A 19,920-nucleotide genomic window follows, 5' to 3' on the forward strand; every position below is an offset into this window, starting at 1 on the left:
GATTTTACGATCGGGCGACGACAGATATATAAAACATTACTGAATCAGAACGACAAGTTGATACGGAAAAGGCACATTTGGTGATTAGTATTCAGAAGCACTAAATAATACTCCATCCCTTAATGCAAATCGATTGTCTTAATGAACTGTGATGCGGGCCGTGTTCTGAGGGTGACGTAACTCTACGTAATAAAAGCATTTGTTCTGAATGAAAAAAAAATGCATCCTGTTACGGATCCGAGGGCGTATGATAAAATATGACAAGCTTGCAATCACAATCGCATTTACTATGCATGTGTACTGCTATCTTACACCTTTGTTCGGCAGATAGAAATGGTCATTGCGATTGCAAGCGTGGGCGCGTTGATACTAAGCCCGCCGCTTTGCAAACCGGACTATTGACCATTGATCGACCAGATATTATTTTACATCTTACTTAGCCTTATTATGCCGTTTGAAACTTTTAATTAGTATTGTTACCGCAGGTACCATAGAGCAAGTACTAGAAAGGCAAGTGCTAGTAGGACTCGCATACCGAGGATTCCGTACCAATTTGTACTTGTCTATCTGGTATTAGTAGAGCCTTCTCTCCTACGCAAAATGTACGCAATGTGGGTTTATTTTAGATGTACAGACAGACATGAAAACTAAAGTTAGCACTTTTTTTATTGCGCTGAGTTTAATTCTATTATTGCTCCAAGAAGAGGTAGCAGACCCGGGTCCTTTAATATTTATTTGAGCTCAATACCTACCCACGTTCCTGAGAAAAAGTGTCTTGACAGACGACCGGCCGGACAGACGAAGAACAAAGTGATTTTATAGGATTTCTCATGTTATTAAGTGAGGTACGGATATTAAATAATATTGTAACAGATAACTCACGTCTTAAACCGAGTTTAGCTTGACATGTTTTGGGCTATTTCGTAGACCTAACATGTCGAGCTAAACTCGGTTTAAGACGTGAGTTATCCGTTACAATATCATTTAATATGAGGTACGGATCCCTAACAAATCGGTATAGTTTCTAAACCGACGAACAAAAAATCGGGGTCACGTTCCATATTGCGTTGTTCAAAATGTGACTAGTCCTTTTCGTTCGTCAGTATTAAAGCAAGATCTTATTCTTGTGCATAGAAAATACACGTCGTACCTAATTAATGACATAAAAATTACTTCCGTGTACTCGTTACACTTCAAAAGATAAAGAGTTCATTAAAGGTAGGAAGAATACGAAAGCCAGAATGACTGGACTGGATTGATAAACCGGAAGACGGCGCCAAGTATTAATGGGGCCCCGTCCATCGTGCACAGGCCTCTAAAAGGGGATAAAGTCAGGATTGCGTTAAGTAAGAAAAAATATTTGCGAACTGAATTACAAATAACTCTTTGGTATACATTTTAGGAATTTGAAAATGCTGTCTTTAACACTTAATTATTATGTTTTACGCGTATGCCTGTCATTGCCTGTTTATCAAATTGCTAGATAAATTAAAATATCAAAAGATTATTTTAAGTCTATCAAGTAAGATACATCGGAGCCGTATTGTCTAAAACGCGGGTGCTCGCAAGCGTATTCAACATCTCTTTCCACCTTATTCCATACTGTGTGAGAAAAAGAAGTGGTAAAAATGATAACGATTCCGAATGCGTTGTATAATAAATAAGGCATCAGAGCGCGCATAACAAAATAATCACTATTCTCTGCTAATTGTTATGGTTAATCTTCAAGACAGATGCCAGCCACTTTGATTTTGAAGTAAATTATTCAGATGTTATGGGAATAAGTAACCTTCGGGCAGTCTGGTAAAAAATAGTGTTAAGTTTTTTTCGACCGCTGACTTTATTGTAGGCAAGTCAATAGGGCTGTCAAGAAGAAGCCGGCATTTAGGTGCTAAGTAGGGTTGTGCGACAGAGTCACCGCGGCGGGGGCGGAGGGTGCGGTGAAGCGAGGGAACGTTCGGCCGCTGAACCTTGCCAGTCGAAATCAATACAGCTGCTCTCCCCGCTCGTCTGGAGCCCGTTGCCACGGTTACGCAGGCAGATAAACGCCGCACCCACCCCACTACCGTGCGGTGCCGGGCGCCCGGGCCGGCGGGAGCACGCAGCACCGCACGCCACGCGCCTTTCCTTGTCGCCTATCCCCTCTCCAGCTCGGGTCACGCTCTAGCCGATCTCGAATTCGTTCCCTCAACCCTTTATTACAGTTTAACTGCCGCTTAGAGAGATTATTGTGACAACCTGTTGTTGCCACGTGGGATAGGCCGGTCAGTATCTCACAAATTTAAAATGACAATAACCGTGGTTATGTAAGTACCTACTTAGTTAAAATCAGTATTATAACTACCTTTTACCCGCGACTTCGTGCGCGTAGACAACATAAGTAATACAAATATTGGTTTTTTAATGGAAGGTGATGTAAGTTTGTTTTTTCTTAAAACCTACAACAAAACTACTATACAACAAATAATATAATTATATCATCATTGAAAATTATCGTATGTACCGTCACGTGCATTAATACATAACGTTTCAAATGATGCATTAAAAAAAACATACGTTACGATTTATGATACGTCTGCTAAAAAATCTCGACACAAATGTGTAAGGAACCTAATTTAAAATTTCTTTATAAACTACGCTTTTTGTACATTTATGCGGCGGCGTCAATACAACCAAGCTGAGCTGGTACGTAAGCTTACACGTGAGCAAGCTAAATAAAATTGCCCATGGGAGAAACAATTTTCCCGCAAGTCTACGCCGGTGAATTTGAGAGTTTGACCCTGCGACTTATTAATGGTCATGGTCGTGGGAATTTTGCATTTTTCCGGAGAATAAAATAATAAATTAAAAAAATCAAAAAACCCGACTGCCTTAAAATACTAAAAAGAAGAAAACAAGTGTAGTGGGCTAGAACTTTGTTAAGTAGCTAACTTAAAGTTCAACTGTCGGGACCCATTAGGTAATAATTTTTGAGCGTCACTATTTAAATGGGTCCCGACTGTTGAACTTTAAGTTAGCTACTTAACGAAGTTCTAGCCCACTAGACTTGTTTTCTTCTTTTTAGTATTTTTTAAGGCAGTCTGGTTTTTTGATATTTTAAATTTATTATTTTATTTCCCACTTTTCTGTGAAAATGGTATATTAAAACGATTATAAACTATATATATATATATATATATATTTAGAATGGGCTAATTATATGCTTTCATTTGATACTCCACTCGATAGGTTTAAATAAAAAAACATTTTTTGAATACTTACAATTTGGCGTCAAAAATCCGTCATTTTGATTTTTCAAGAATTTCATGTACGCAGTGTCACTCGCGTCATCAAGACGAATCCAATGACGTATCATTTATCAAAATCGGTTCAGCCATTGAGTAGTTACGAGAGGACATAGGAATAGACATACATACATATGCGCCAAACACATAACCCTCCTTCTTCGCAGTCGGGTAAAAAGTAGCCTATGTCAATTAAGGATACTGTAGTTTTCTATTGCTGAAAGAATTTCTAAAATCAGCCGCGAAGTTTAATTCACTTCTATCCCACGGTAATTTCGCATTTTCCCCGGGAATATGTAAATTAGGGATAGTCCGCAACTTTCTATTGTTGAAATTATTTCTAAAATCATCCCCGAAGTTGAATTTACTTACGGCCATCGCGCGGGAATTTTGCATTTTCCCAAAGAAGAGTAATCTATACCAATCAGCAATAGTGTAGCTTTATACTAGTGGAAAGATAAGTTAAAATCAGCTCTGAAGTTGAATTCAGTTTTTTCTATCCCATGGAAATTTTCGATTTTCCGTAAAAAAGTGGCCTATGTCAATCGAGGATAGTCATATTATATCATATGAAAGAGTTTTTAAAAGCAGTGCCAAAGTTTAATTTACCTATTTCTATCTATCACATAGATACTTAAATAAAATTTAACGATGTAGGTACAGCACGGTTGCGTTATTTAGGGGTGTGCTCACTTTTAGGGTGTCCTTGAAATAATCTGGACACATTGTTTGTTGTACAGAACAAAGTTTGTAGCCCTATATGGTTAATCACATATATGAGCTACAGCGTCTAATATTATGACAATGTCTACATCAACCTTATGGTTAATACTAATAGCGTAAGGGCGTATAGATATTTTATTTGACGTAGATTTTTTTGACGTCTTGGTAACGTTCATAATATTTTAACGTATTTATGACCTTGTGACAGTATTTATTTATTACTAGTTCAAAAAACATAGTTTTTTTTTGTATCGGTAATATGCTCAGACTCACCTTAGTAGTGATAATACAGAATTAATGAAGAGTTTCATGTCCTTTATTTGCGTTAATGTTACTTACGAAATGGTATGTACAAAAAATGACCCCTCATGCTCACGGATTTGGAAGAGCGAACAGCTTTGTCATGTCATGTAAATGGGTCATTACCGCATTATGCTGTTAAAAAAACATTGTACATCATAACATAAGTTGTTAAATGCACTGCTCCTATGCTAACTTTAACTACACATGCTGGTTTAACTACTTATATTTATCAGGGTTCGAAAATATTCGATATTTATTATAAATATCAAAATATCGGATAATATAAAAGTTAGATATATATCCATATTATTAATTGTAAAATAAATTAAGTAAAATTGTTTCTGCACTTTATCGATTACTTTCTTTGTAAAAAAAACTACTCCATCGCCATCTATATTTGGGAAGTATAAATGCAGTAACAAAGGCCAAAAAGGCCAAAAACTAGCTAAAATTACTTAATAATATCAAATTTTTAAACCAATTTTTGTATTGATATATATTATAAAAAATAATTTGATATATCGGATATATATCATGATATATATATATATCTATTGATATTATATCCTCGAACCCTGATATTTATGTACATATTGTATTGTAAAACTCTTTATTGCACATAAAACACCAAAATAACAGAACACAGGATAATAAGATGTACAAAGGCGAACTTATCCCTTAAAGGGATCTCTTCCAGTTAACCTTTAAACGATTGACAGGATATCAGACATATGTAGTAATTATTCTTATTGTACTTAGGTATGTGCTACCGGCCCCAGCGAATGTTCATTCATTTATTTCGATAAAATATACAAAAAAATATATTTTATTCACCTTTGTTAACTTTATTTACAGAACGTGGATCACAAGGCGAAATTCCGTTCCAAAAAGGGGCAACTGCCATTTGTGGAGTTGAATGGTGAAGAGATTGCCGACAGCACTTTCATCATAAAGGACCTTTCGGAAAAATTCAATAAGGATCTTGATTCGGGTAAGCTGCCTTGTTATTTATTACCTCATTAGACATGTTTTGTCCGTCACTTCTCTATGTCAACTTAGTAGCCAGTTATTTCTCGATTATAATACAATAATAATATATGAGCAATATTACTCCCGTCGTAATAGAAAGCGAAAAATAAAATGTATTGCGAACGCAGGGGCACGTATCTATGTGTCAGAGGTCATTGCACCAGCAAGGGCATCATAGCTCCGCGTCCTCAGAGCCCCGGGCAACCTAGAATCCTAGATTGCACAGGGACGTCGCGCATGTGCATTTTGTTGCGAGCGGGAATGCTGACCTGCAGCACCTGACCTATTTGTTACACGCAGCGCTGACGGCGGAGCAGCGCGTGGTCTCGCACGCGATGATCTCGATGGTCGAGAACCACCTGTCGTGGGTGCTGCTGTGGTGGCGCGCCAAGTATCCCGACAGCGTCATTAAAGGATACCACGTCAATCTGCAGAACGCGCTCAACACCCGCCTGCCAAACCCGATACTTAACTTCTGCTACAAGCTCACCTCAGGCCGCAAGGTGTGTTATTTTATCACAAACTTTTTATTCTCACTGAGATGTTTCCATCACGCAAAAGCGGCTCAGTGGATTTGATTGATGATGATGAATGTTTTAGGATACTTTTTTTTCCTGGAATAGCGTAACTGATCGCGGGATAGCGATATATGAATTCATCGTTCGTAGGCGAAGTCGCGGGCAACAGCTTATTATTGAATATTGCTTAACTAGCCTTAACCCGCGGCTTCACCCGCATTAGAAATAGCTTAATGCCGTCTAAACTCAACTGTTGTAAATTATGCCTGTGCAATTTTTTGAAGTACACAACGACAAACGTTTACTTCCACGATTATTGTTACCATGGCAACGCAATAAATAAATGTCTATTTACAGAGTTTGGCTTGAAGTAGCGTTTCCACCAGAGATGTGCGAGGAATATTTTTTTCATTAACCAATAGAAACGCTTCATTTACCTCGCCTCGCTCCGCTCAACTGTTTCTACCAGATATGTGCTGTGCAAGGATGTGTAAATGAAGCGTTTTTATTGGTTATTGAAAAACACATCCCTCGCAACACATCCTCGTACATTATTGATGGAAACACAGCTTAAAAAAAAGTTTCTGCAAAAATTTGAAAGGACAACGTTCGCTCGCACAACGCCATCTATTGATTGCAAACGAAGTTAACACGTCATATTGAGAGCCGAGGTGCGGTACGTCACCGTTCTTGGACCGCGTCGTCTATTCTTATCTTTGTCTATCTGTACGCCAAGTTTCATGTAAATCCGTTCAGCTGTTATTGCGTGATGGAGTTACAAACATCCAAACATCTTCACAAACTTTCACATTTATAATATGATTATATTATTATTAAGTAGGATATTACTTAATATAACTCATTGACATAATAAAACTGCTTCATTATGACAGATCCACTGAACTTAATATCTAACTTTGCGAGATAGTTTAAAACACCATCATCATCATCAATATCATCATCATGTCAGCCGAAAGATGCCCACAGCTGGGCAAGCCTGCCCCAAGGCTCTCCACTATATATAGATAGTTTACATAATTAGCTTTAAAATACGGACAAAAGTGCTACTTCTTACTTAAGCTAGCAATTCACTTGGCATATTCGTAGAAATATTTTGCAAATTTTGCGTGCGCGAAAGGGATGCACTATATCATTTCTAGTGTGAGTGGCGGAGATGAAAATAACGCAACTAGGGTTGCCAGATACAGGCATTTCATTTCCGGGACAATTCGAGGGTTACGAATTGGGTCGGTAGGTACTTAAAAAAAAAACCAAGCACAAAACCAAGTATTTTCTTCAAATTGCCAAATCATTAGAATTGCTCGTTTTAAAAAGTGAGCCCAGATTTTGTCATTTGGCAAGTCTTGTAAGGACCTCAAAAACAGTTCTTAGGCATTTGAATTCTGAGGCAGGGCGTCAATGTTAACCGAAGCTTCAATTTTTAACATGGAAGGAAATACTGCTCTCGTAACTTATTTAAAAAAACTATTATTATAGTTAGTAGTCGAAATCCGGGACATTAAAGCGTAATACCTAGAACCGGGATAAGACATGTAATTCCGGGACAATCCCGGATGTCCCGGCCATCTGGCAACCCTAAACACAACGCGAATACACAATACCAAGTGAAGTGCCACCATTATTCAGAAAATCATGTATGTGAAACACACAGTGGAGGACACATCACTATTGTCGCAAAGATTACGCCTTTAATACGCACTGACCGAGCCAACTGACTGAGTAAAAAGTACCTAGCATAAGCGCCTGGTGTTAATAGTTGAAATTATTTTCCAGGGCATGAAGAAGGCAAAGGCGCACGGCATCGGGGTGCACAGCCAGGAGGAGATTATAGAGTTCGGCAAGAATGATCTGCGTGTGCTGTCTGACCTGCTTTCAGACAGACCATTCTTCTTCGGCGACGAGCCGACCCTAGTGAGTTGGACAACCTTAGTTTTAATTCGTCTTCATTCGCCTTTTGAACTTGATATTGTCTACTGCTGAATTAATTATATGCAATGGGTGGACAGTTGGACACATCATAAAACGTGGGCTGCCTTTTAAGTTCTGTCGTTTGCAAAACTCCCGTGGTTATTAGAAAAAAAACTAGTGTCATCTTAAAATATTTTAATTCAGAATTCGCAAACATAAGAATGACTCGAGATCGGCCGAACCGTTAGTACAGCGTCGGTTCAAAGTTGACAAGTCAGTTGTGAAAATGGAAATTTCGAAGGAAAATTTACGTGCGATAATTTTTTAAGAGCTGACTACGGTTTTTTTTTATTTATTTAACTTGAAACAATTAAACATGCATTACATTTAGTGTTACTCGCCAAACAGTTACGTTTATTGGCGAAAAGCGCTCAATTTATTTTAACTTAAGTACATAACTACCTAACCACCTCATTCTACATTGTACAAACTTGCAAACAGAAGTAACAAAAGAAAAAAAAATTATATGTAAATAAAAATAACTTCACACACATAGGTACATAATTATTTTGGATCCCCGTGGACAAGGTTACCGAGAAGAGAATCCCGTAAGCGTCAGATCAGAACCCCTGGACCAATGGAGATATTTAATTTTTAGAAAATACCAAAATTTACTACCTATTTGCTACTATTTGATACCTAACTTAAAATAATTAGTACCTCAATAGACAATAAAAAAACGAGTATAAAAGTGGTCCAGACATCCTGACGTCAGAATGAAACTTTTTTTTTTACACAGTTCGAGGCAACACAGCTAATTTATCTCTTAGTAAGTATTTACTACCTTTTTAGTACTCCAACATATAATTTATTCAAATTTGTTTAGCATACCAGAAAAATGTTACACATGAAATTTTTTTTTTGCCACGAAGTTTACTTTTCCTAATTTTTTAGAGTCACAATGACGGGTCTATCTATACAAATATAAAAAAAAACAATTACTAATACTAAAAAAAAATACTATTTAGTACCTATTTAAAAAAAATACCCCTCTGTACTTGAACTTATTACAAAGGTACACCCGCCATCCTGACTGGCAGGACGGCGGGTATATGCTAATTTACTATCAACCTATTGATTTTTGACAAATGTTATTACTCGAAAAAAAAATGTACTAAATTTGTACTTTAATATGCCGTTAAATTTTGAGCAATCAGATTTATGGTTTCTAGTTTTTACACATGTATTGTTTTTCTCCTTAAATTTTAGTTAGAAATAAGTTTAAGGTACGCTTACACCTATACACGTGTATTACTCGGAAACCATAAATCTGATTGCTCAAATTTTAACGGCATATAATAAAGTACAAATTTAGTAATTTTTTTGGAGAAAACTGGATCCGGTAGCTAAAGTTTTTGTGCCGAAGCTCAGAAAGACCGAAGTCAAAGAAACAAAATAAAATGTAGAAACTACATGCATTTTATCAATAATATAAACGTACGGTAAGAAACAAGCTTAAGGTACAGTCAACTACAAAGAGATTTATCCATGTTAATCTTACAAAATATTGTAACTTTTCGCATGTCATAATTTTTTTTTTTTTTTTTTTTTATTTGACTGGATGGCAAACGAGCAAGTGGGTCTCCTGATGGTAAGAGGGGGTATTGCAGATGCGTTGCCAACCTAGAGGCCTAAGATGGGATACCTCAAGTGCCAGTTATTTCACCAGCTGTCTTACTCTCCACGCCGAAACACAACAGTGCAAGCACTGCTGCTTCACGGCAATTACCCTTGGTCACCTATTTCTAGTACCAACAAAACCTTACATTATCATCGACCCGTTTAAAATGCAACAATTATGTATTCCGCTACAATTCTTCCGAATTATAAGTGTAGCGGGATATAATATATCGGTAGATAGTAAAAGAGGCTTGTTAGTGTATAATATTATTAAGACAAATATAAGCAAACGTTCAATGTTCCAAAACATGTAACCTATATATTTTAAATACAGAACAGGCCCTAAGCTATACTACGAAGTGTAAAATTCAAACTTCGTATCTTGCCGTCCTGTTGACGCTAATACGAGAGCGAGAGGGACGGTAGATTTTCGAATTTCATAGTAGCCCCCCTGAATCTAAGCAAGCCGATTCGAAGTTTAAACACTAAATTTCTTCTTCATTATCTACTAGTTTTTGCCCGCGGCTACGCACGTGTAAACCCGTTAGATCCAGCCTATGAATTGAACTTCTTTACTTAATTCACATGAGAATTCCTAAAAAATATTGTAGATTTCATTAACGTTTCATAAAAACTGTGCTAAATTTCATGGCTCTGAACCTACCAGTTGAGATTTCGAGATTTTACTCGTATCGAGATCTCGTGGGAATATTTCGATAAAAAGTAGCCTATGTATTATTCCAATCCAATCACGCAGCTTTCGCAAATTTTAGCTAAGCTGAAGCTAGGTGAAGGAGTAACAAAACACACACACACACACACACACACACACACACACACACACACACACACACATACATACTCACAAATTTTCGCATTTATAATATTAGTACTATTTGAAAATGAATAAAATAAATGCTGCTAAAATTAAAAAAAAACCTGACGTTTCACGAAAACAGTACGCACTTGTCATTGCATACATCTGTCTCAGGTAATTGGATAAATAATATTTATTTAGTGTGTTGGTTACATTTCTTTGGAACATTGAACGTTTAATTATATTTGTCATAATATATCGGTAGATAGTAAAAGAGGCTTGTTAGTGTACAGTCAAATGCAAAAATATGGACTTATCTAACCCTTCAAAAATATGTACTCTTATTCCGGCGTAATAAGGCCGTGGTAACATATTTTTCAGTGGTTCAAATCGATACATATTTTTGCACTTGACTGTAGATTCGGAGGAAGCGTTGCGGGATACATAATTGTTGCATTTTGAACGATTCGATGATAATGTAGGGTTTTGTTGTTACTACCTAGTCTTATGTTCCAGCTCATGCCTTTAAAATGTGATATGCAATAAACATTTTGACTTTGACAATTAGTGTGACTTGAATTGTGATTAGCGGGAATTATCTCCTACATTTAATCTAGAACAAATATGATTTAACTCAATGCGAATGTTCACTGAAAACCTCTAAGAATGTCCGTGAAGAAGTTTAAACTGCCAATTTAATTGTAATTTTAAAGTTTGTAGGTTAGGTTGACCATTCGGTTGCTCGGCTAGATTCCTTTTTTTTTAGTAATTGGTAATATCGACAAAATTTAATCAACTAATCATAATATATAAGTGCACTAGCTCATAAAATAAGAATATCACATATTTAAATCATGAGAACTCAGTCAGAAATAATGACGTCTCTTGATTTAGCAGTATGTAATTCTTTGGAACTACATATTAAATGAATAATACGCATTCAGAGCGATAGACAACGACAAAAAGATAATCATACCTAGAACCCTTAAGCTATCGCTATGGCTATTCAAAAATGAACACAACGCAATTGACTTCCTGTTTAGATATCATACATACAAACATTGATAAGAAAAGCGTTTTTAACGCAAGCTTTTTGTGCTGAATGTATTTTTATTGTACTTGCGTTTTCTTCAAAACTACATATATGTACTAAATTTCAAGTCAAGCGTACACTATTTTACACTAATATTATAAAGAGGAAAGATTTGTAATTTTGTATGTTTGTAACGAATTAACTCAAAAACTACTGGAACGAACTTCAAAAATTCCTTCACTATTAGAATGCTATTCCTAAAACATAAATAGGCTATATTTGTTGCTAGAAATAATTAGGGATCCGTACTAAAACTTCAATAATGTAACCAAAGGTGTAAAAAAAATTGCCATGAAATGTTTTTCATCGCATGCGAATTGGACATTTATTTCAAAAGATATTACGAATTTAAAAATATTAATCCAATTAAAAAATGCATAAGATATAATTTACTATATACGTCGATGCTTCCCGGCTTCGCGCGGGTATTTAACCGACTGCCCAAAGCAGGGTTATTTTGAAAATTGTACCCATGTGGAGCCGGGGCGGAGCGTTAGTATTACTGTACTATTACTTATTCTGTGGTATTACGTACACTAACATTATCAGTTAAATAAATCAAAAAGACAGCATGAGCTCGATTATTTTGTTCAAATTGGATTGTACAAAACGTTAGAGGCTCTATTTTTGTCCACGTTATATGCTTTAGTTCTATCTTTGTAGGTAAATTGTATTTACTCGATGTAGTTTGATTGGGTAATAAACAGAGATAAATTTAAATAGGTAAAAATTTAAGTACTTCTGAACTGATATAAAAATAAAAGTTTTTTTTAGCTTTTGTGATGTACACTTAAACGAAAAACTATTTGATTCCTTTTAAAAAATCTTACACGTATAGTAAGCTATATTATTAACATCAGCGAATAACATATCGCGGAACGTGCAAAATTTTTGCGGGACGTAGACAAAGTTGCGCGGAACGTCTAGTATTTAGATACTAATCATGTCTGATCAGAACTATAAGCAGTTAAGACATTTTCAACAGTTCTTTTTGTCAACACTTAGCTTGTTTATAAAAACCAGTACGAAACGGCTGCGTGCTGTGTTATCGTTCAATATCCGTTGTTTTAAGGTGCGACCAAACCGCTGCTTAAAAAACGGTGACGGCACGGAATCGCAGTGACGCACCGTATGCATATATATTTTTAGTATATTTATCGCATGCTCTCCACACCGCTGCTTAAAATACGGAACAAAAGTCGTGACGCTTACGGCAAGTCTCTGCGATTCCGCACCGTCAACTTTTTAAGCAGCGGTTTGGCTGCACCTTTATTTGAAAACCTACGTGCGCATTGTCATAGATGTTGCATATTACGCGCGCGTGGCGCTCGGCTGTGTAGGTTGGTCGTAACATAGACATTGCGTTAGACGTGTGTCTGTGGAAACAATCAGTTGCAGTAAATACAAACAAAAAAAAAACAAGATATTGAGTAGAAATTAAAACCATATACTCTGGTCTGGGCACAGGCCTCCTCTCAGAACAAGAGGGCTTGGGCCATAGTTCCCACGCGGGCCCAGTGCGGATTGGGAACTTCACACGCACCATTGAATTGCTTCGCAGGTTTGTGCAGGTTTCCTCACGATGTTTTCCTTCACCGCAAAGCTCGTGGTCTGTGCCCAGCAGTGGGACGTATATAGGCTGAGATGATGATGATGATGATGATGATGATGACTCTGGTCTACAGTCCCTTGCAGATGTGAGAAAATTAAATTTCTAAATCAACGCAATCAGAAGATAGTAATTAAAAAAAGTGTTTCCATACAAACTGCCTAAACCAAAAAAAAATATAGGGTACTTCCGGCTGTCCAAGGAACTGGAAACACTTTTTCTCAAAATTATTCGTATTATGTACACACGATTGCGCGTGAAAATGGTACGGTGCACATAATACAAATATTTTTAAGAAAAAGTGAATTTTAACTAAGAACCACCCAATTGTATTGACCAGTTCTGAAAGGGCTACGTCAATAAACCATTTGAAATGACCCCACAGCATTTTAGATCTACGCAGGTACATTTTGTTTACAAGAGGGTCTCTGCTAACACTAGATATTCTTAAATACGCTACAAATTTGTACGGAACCCTCGGTGCGCGAGTCCGGCTCGCACTTGGCCGGTTTTTGAATATCCGCTGACAAAGTGTAGCCGATGTATCTCGGTAGCCGATGTGGAATATCAGCTGAAAAAGCGTTCCAGAGAGCCAATGTGTAGTCTTTGTTTGGTCTGCTACTATGAAACCGCTGCTAAGCAGACATATTGCAAGCTAGTCGTAAATCTGGTAACGTAAGCATACGTATACATATTAAAGCTTCCTTTGTCTATGGGTGTGAACTGATATAGCAGTCTGGCTGTGTAAGCCGCTGAGTAGTACCTTGGCACAGAAAGCAGTAAGTTAAGATGTTATAGAACACAGTTCTTTTGAGTACAAGTAGATAATCTGAGCGATAATATATCGAGGGTCCTATGTATAAGGGCCAAAGTGTTTTTTTTCAATTTTGAGTTTTGTGCATTATAGGTATCTATAAACTATATATATTTAGATACTGGATTAAAAAAACACTGTTATTGAATTATTTTTGAGTTTTTATTGACGTAAAATGGCCGAACTAGATGCAATTTTAACGTAAAAGGGCCAAACGTACGTTTGATACTTTTACGCGGTAAATCCCGGGCGGTTTTTTTTAAATCTGTAGGCATAACTGCCATTTAGGTCCTTGTACGTCAAGCGGAACGCCACTACCCCGATACTATATCGTAATGTGATTGTATTCCTTTTTTTAATTTCTGCAAGTATCTTGGGTAACGTATTTTTTACCAAACATTTTAAAGTTGAACGCGTATATGAGCCAAAGTACCACATAGATCTTTTTACTGTCTTTTAGAACACAAGTTTATTTCCCGGAAATTCACGTATATGGGCGTATGTAAGTACCATAACTTTTAATGAAAAAATATTTTATTCAAATTTATTAATTGTGGTTGAAGGACAGAGTACTATTAGCTAGTGTGCCAAATTTTAGAAGTCTCGGATACACCATCTCTGAGTTGCGACAGTTTTTGACTTTGAAAGCCCGTCCTGTAAAGTAAGGATTTTACACTTAAGCCCTTATACGTAGGGCCTATCGATATCTACTGCATTATATATTACGATGAGTGATGCAACAGAGCTCTGTTTATGTTTCTGCAACTACGTAAGTTCCGCGCGCTTTTTAACATCCGTTTCCGCTTCTGTTTCCGCAACTTTTATAACGGAAATTTTATAATCGGAAGTTTACGACGGTTGAGTGACAGTTGAGACTCTCAACACACTCAGCGGCCAAATTACTTTTACCATTACCATTACCATTAATTTTGAATATTAATAAAATGTTAATTTGCAACTTTGTTTTCTATTGTGTATTTCTATTTCTAATCTAGGTTTAGTGTGTATTTGATATTTAATAAAAAAATAAGATACAAGCGCCAAGTAGCCTGTCACATATCTCCTTATATAGTAGGAATCGAGACGAAACTCCGAACGTGGTGACTGGTTCAGGGAGTAAGTGGAAGACGCATAACCTAGTACCTGCATATTGCATTTAAAATGCCAAATGTACACTAACTCCGGACACATACTGCTGTATTGTTCTATAACCGAGCTTTCTCCGCGGATTCAGCGTTGTACGCGATCCTCTGTTAAAGTCAACCACAGACCAACGCCGAAACCCTTGACTTCGTATAAACCCTTCGAGTAATGAAGGGTGAAGTTATAGTAGTCTGTTGAGAGAAGCGTTGTTTCCACGGACAAGGTTTGTTTATTAGTAAATAATTCCTGGTACGCTATAGCCTATAAAAATGTCTATATAATGAACTGAAACAATTACTTTGGTCACCTGCGACCTCATGATAGCTTCGTTTATACAAGAAATGTGTGTTCATGCAGTTCCTCCACCTCCACACTGTAAGAACACACAAAGCTATTACCACCACCACCACACTACACTGACACGCTTCGGACTCAACCAGAGCTCATCTTCAGGGCAACACAACCGTTCACCATGCTACCATGTTAGATCAACATTTCTAACATAAACCGTAGCTATCATAAGGGCACCGGTGAGCAAAGTAATTGTTTCAGTTCATTGATATGGACCTCCTCAAAGCAGCGTCTGATTCAATAAATTATATTAAACGTCTATATAAACGTTTTTTCAACAGTTGGACGTGGTGGCGTTCTCGAATCTCGCTCAGCTGAACTTCATCGACAAGGAAGTGGCTCACCCGCTGCGGGACGCGATGAATGACAGCTTCCCAAACTTGGTGGGGCTCGTATCCCGCATCAAGGAGCGTGCATTCCACGACTGGGACGATATCTGCACCACGCTCGACTTGAACGCGCATCTGCCCAAGCCGCCCAAGGAGACCAAAGAGGCCAAGGAGACCAAGGAAGGCACTGGCCCCGCTGAGAAACAACCGCTCCCTGACGAACCGGAAAAGGGCAAGGTATGTCTTCTCATTGCCAAGGAGAATTAATAAATGGAATCCTAGATTTGAATCATCATAATGTGTTTCATATTTCAACTTCATAATTTATTGATATTGCAGGGTGACGAAAAGGAGAAGGAGTTGGAGAAAGAGCCAGAAGAGAAAAAAGAGAAAGAACCCGAAGATAAATAAACGGCAAACCACAGCGCTCCGCCAGTACCATACTAACATACAAGTTGAATTATACACTTAAGAGTCAGACTCGTAATAGATTCTGTATATTATAAGCGTGTAAATCCATTTGTCTTTCCTGTTTTTTCTTTTGACGATGACGCCCGTGTGCGTATTGATAAAGTGTGCTTTTAATGTTTCATTGGTTAATTGATATATGTTTCGCTCAATGTCGTGTCGTGTATTAAATTAAAATCTCAATATTACAATTTTAAAATCTGTCATCTGTAGATCTTAACGAATTGACTCTCTTTTCATAGTGACTGACCTTTTGTAATTATTACGAATTATATTTCTCTTCGTTTCTTGTTTCAGCATAGATTAATTAAAAGTAAGCACAAAACGTTGAATTATTGTAACGATCGTTTAGGTACTTACAGGATTAGGTAATCAGATGATTCAGGTAAATTATCTATATAATAGTGGTATGTACGTAAATAATATTAACATTCATAATTCATCACATCATATTGTTTTGTACAACGGGACTGAAGTGTTAATTCAGCAAGTTGTAGTAATCGCGTAGTTTTAGTGGACCGATGGCCGGGTGCGGAGCGCGGCCTGTGCGGCGTCCTGGTTGCTCCTCACACTGGGGAGTGAAACATCACCTAACTCCGCACTCGGAGATGTCAATTAACTTAAAGATACTTATACCATTTTCAAATAAGTGTAAATTTATCACTGGTTAATTATTAAATATTAATGACGTCTCAGAGTGCGGCCGTTAGTGTTCCAGTTTTAACGAAATACTCAAATTCACTCATCAACCCATCATCAACTCAACATTATACATGTGAAATATTTTAATAAGCTAATTCCCTCATTAGTCTAGAATTATTGATACCAAAAATTGGCTGATGTTTAGTAGATAATTGAATAGTATTGTCAAAGTTCAGCTCGTCGTGCGAGCAAGGAGCTGGTAAATGACTAGACTGTTTTGAGATTCTTGTACTTTATCAGTTTTTACGAATAAAATTTACAATTTACAAAAATTTTTGATAAACGAAAAAGCCTGGAAGACTGTTTTTCACGTTATTATATAATTCATAGTCCATAAAAATTTTGATAATGTATTGATTGTTAAGATTAAGACGAATACGTACTCAAAATTAAGATATGAAATTTAAATCCCGAGATTAAGTGCTATTTCTTTAGTGGAATATTCTAAGCGGCAATGAAGTAATCTGCATCTCCTATTTCGTTGGGTGACAAGCAAAAGTCACTAAATGCAAAAAAATAATAATCGTGGAAGATTAACCTTAGGATGCGTTGCATAAGTTTGATTATCCCTTTTTACTTTATAATGGTAATTAGTGACTTGCTTGTCACCCAACAATTTAATATTACTCATGTTATGTTATTTATTACCTCTGCGGCTCCTCTTTGCATCTCTGCTGAATGATTTTTCACTTTAATTGTATCTCACTATCAATGCCTAATGCAGTCTTCTGGCGAGCTGTGCAATGCCACTTTAGTCAGTTGTATAAATTCTTAGCACAAAAAATTACTATTTTTTAACGAAATCATACCATTTTGCCGCATTTTAAAGTTCACAAATAGCAAAAGGTCCTAAAGCTTAAGGTGTTTTTAATGTTTTTTAATACATAGTCGATTGATGTATGCGGCCAATTGTCATTATTTCAAAGTCACAAAATATTTTCGTAGAAAAAAGACGTTTTTAGATAAGGTTAAGTTATAGTATTAATCACTGAAACAGGCTTGATGACACGTGTTATTGTTATTATTCATAGCATAGCCTTTTCTGTAAGGCTGGTTTACAATTCGTAATTTTGAACATTCCATTCCGTCATTGATCGAAGTTACACCTTTTGAGTTTAAGCGTTTTAGTACTTATGAACGCTGGTCGCTGAAGTTGTTATATATATCCGGTATAAATTTCGAAGTGGTTGCCGACCTTATGAAATAAAAAATAAAATTGTAAGTCTGGGTTGTTTGTTAATGAGAACCCTAAAAATAGAAAATTCAATTTAAATTGATAGCATGCTCTTTATCTTGAACCACACACATGCTAATGTAATAATATTTGTAAGTCTGTAGTAGGTCTGAAAATGTTGCATATTATAACAATAAAAAAATAATGGTAGATTTATATGATTAAATAGGCGTAACCGAAAGCGGCTTACGATAGGTTAGGTGCGGAAGAGCAAATCGATTTGAGCGAGAATTAGTTCGTTCGATCCACTCGTAGATTTATAAATCGGTAATTAATCTACAATAAGGTCAGATTTTGTTTGACGTAAAATTTTGATTTCACAATTTTTGGGGAATGGTTGACCTTTGTCCCTCCCGACAACTGCTGACCATCACTGCCATTAGTCTCACATAAATGTAAGGTTTAATAATAAGAAGGTTTTATGGTATAGGAAACGAATGTACTTCATAAGCTGTGTGTTAATTTGTATAAGGCTAGCCGGGAACCTAACTTGAATGAGTTCGCGGCCTCCTTCTACAAATAAATAGTAATCCATAGAAGTTAATCTCACCGAATCTCTCAATAGAGCCTGTTTCAGTGCACCGGATGTATATCGGCAACTCGTACGCACGAAACTGCAATCATAACAGCACAACTCACGGCTGTTCCCCTCGTTCACAGAATACCAGATTTTCACTAAACTAGTAGGTAAACACAACATCATCATGTACGTATCTGATTCACCTAAATTAACAACGTCCTCACTCGATTTTGCTATCAAGAGCCATTAGTATTTTGGTATTTCGGACATCAGGTATTATCAAACTCTGGTATTTTAGGAACAAGGGCTCTATATACGACGGCCGGTTCGTGTTCGCGCAAGGTCTCGCAGCGTCAGGTCAGCGCCGCAGTCTGTATTGGGTGATCGTCGCGACAGGCTACCTGCCGACCGACGTCTATTTAGAAATCGATAACACTTGTCATTTTACTCTGACATTACTTTTTTATTATAATTATTATAAAGTCGTGTATTGTTAATTGACGGCAGTAACGAACGATCTAAAATATATAACTAAAGGAAGATAATCTTGACACGACTTTCTATGTCTTCTCCAGATATTAAGGTAATTCGGATAAACATGACATTTTGATTACTTGTGTTGTTGTAAGTTAGTGCTATTATTACAAAGTAATTATAATTACCATAAAATAGTAATAAGAATTCCAAGTATGTATGAGTATAATAATTAATATAATAGGCATAAAATGTAGCGATCAATCTTAAACATTGAGTTGTAATATCCATATAGTTGTTTATTAATTTCATATAATCAATCATTCACTTAGTAATTGTGGTTTTCAATTATCGTGTCAATATTATAATGTTAAGTAATATTCAATTAGATAATAATGGTTCGCCATAAATGTGCCGACGTATTAATACACAACTGAGCTTTCAGTGGACACAATGTTCTCATTAGGATTTCAGTGTTACATATTCTGTCGCCATTAAAGTATATATCTACCAATTTTTAGCTGCTGCGTGTATCGGTGAGATTTGAATCAAATTACGCCGATACTCTCAACGGATCGTTTTATTTTTCTTACACCTCGTGACTGTCAGTTTTAATCCATAGACTTCAAATTCCCATTAGTGAAGATGTTCTTTTTTCATCTGTAATGATTGAAATCTGTTAGTACTGTACTGCAGATATCTTTTGTAAGTCCATTCTCCCGAAAACCGCTTGGCGCTTACTGTGCGCTCAACGCATATTTTAGGGATGTTAGGGATCAAAATTGCACGAATCACTATCAGTCAGGTCAAAGTTAAAAAAAAAAGACTAGCGACATTCATTTCATAGCTTCAGAGAGGCTACTTCGAAATTAGAAGTTCGTGTCGTACCGTCCCTCACTG

General features: G+C 36.7%; 1 protein-coding gene across 1 annotated transcript in view; it reads left to right on the forward strand.

Annotated features, from left to right (window-relative positions):
- Nucleotides 1-19,534, forward strand: part of fax (failed axon connections) — a 49,762-nt gene extending 30,228 nt beyond the window's left edge. Inside the window, exons 2-6 of the mRNA XM_074098617.1 lie at nt 5,166-5,301; nt 5,640-5,842; nt 7,652-7,789; nt 15,575-15,859; nt 15,962-19,534. Coding sequence (XP_073954718.1) covers nt 5,166-5,301; nt 5,640-5,842; nt 7,652-7,789; nt 15,575-15,859; nt 15,962-16,033 — 834 coding nt within the window. The 3' untranslated portion in view covers nt 16,034-19,534. The remainder of the gene's footprint in view (nt 1-5,165; nt 5,302-5,639; nt 5,843-7,651; nt 7,790-15,574; nt 15,860-15,961) is intronic.
- Nucleotides 19,535-19,920: the final 386 nt, after the last annotated feature.

Source organism: Choristoneura fumiferana, chromosome Z (genome assembly GCF_025370935.1).
Source record: "Choristoneura fumiferana chromosome Z, NRCan_CFum_1, whole genome shotgun sequence".
NCBI lineage: Eukaryota > Metazoa > Arthropoda > Insecta > Lepidoptera > Tortricidae > Choristoneura > Choristoneura fumiferana.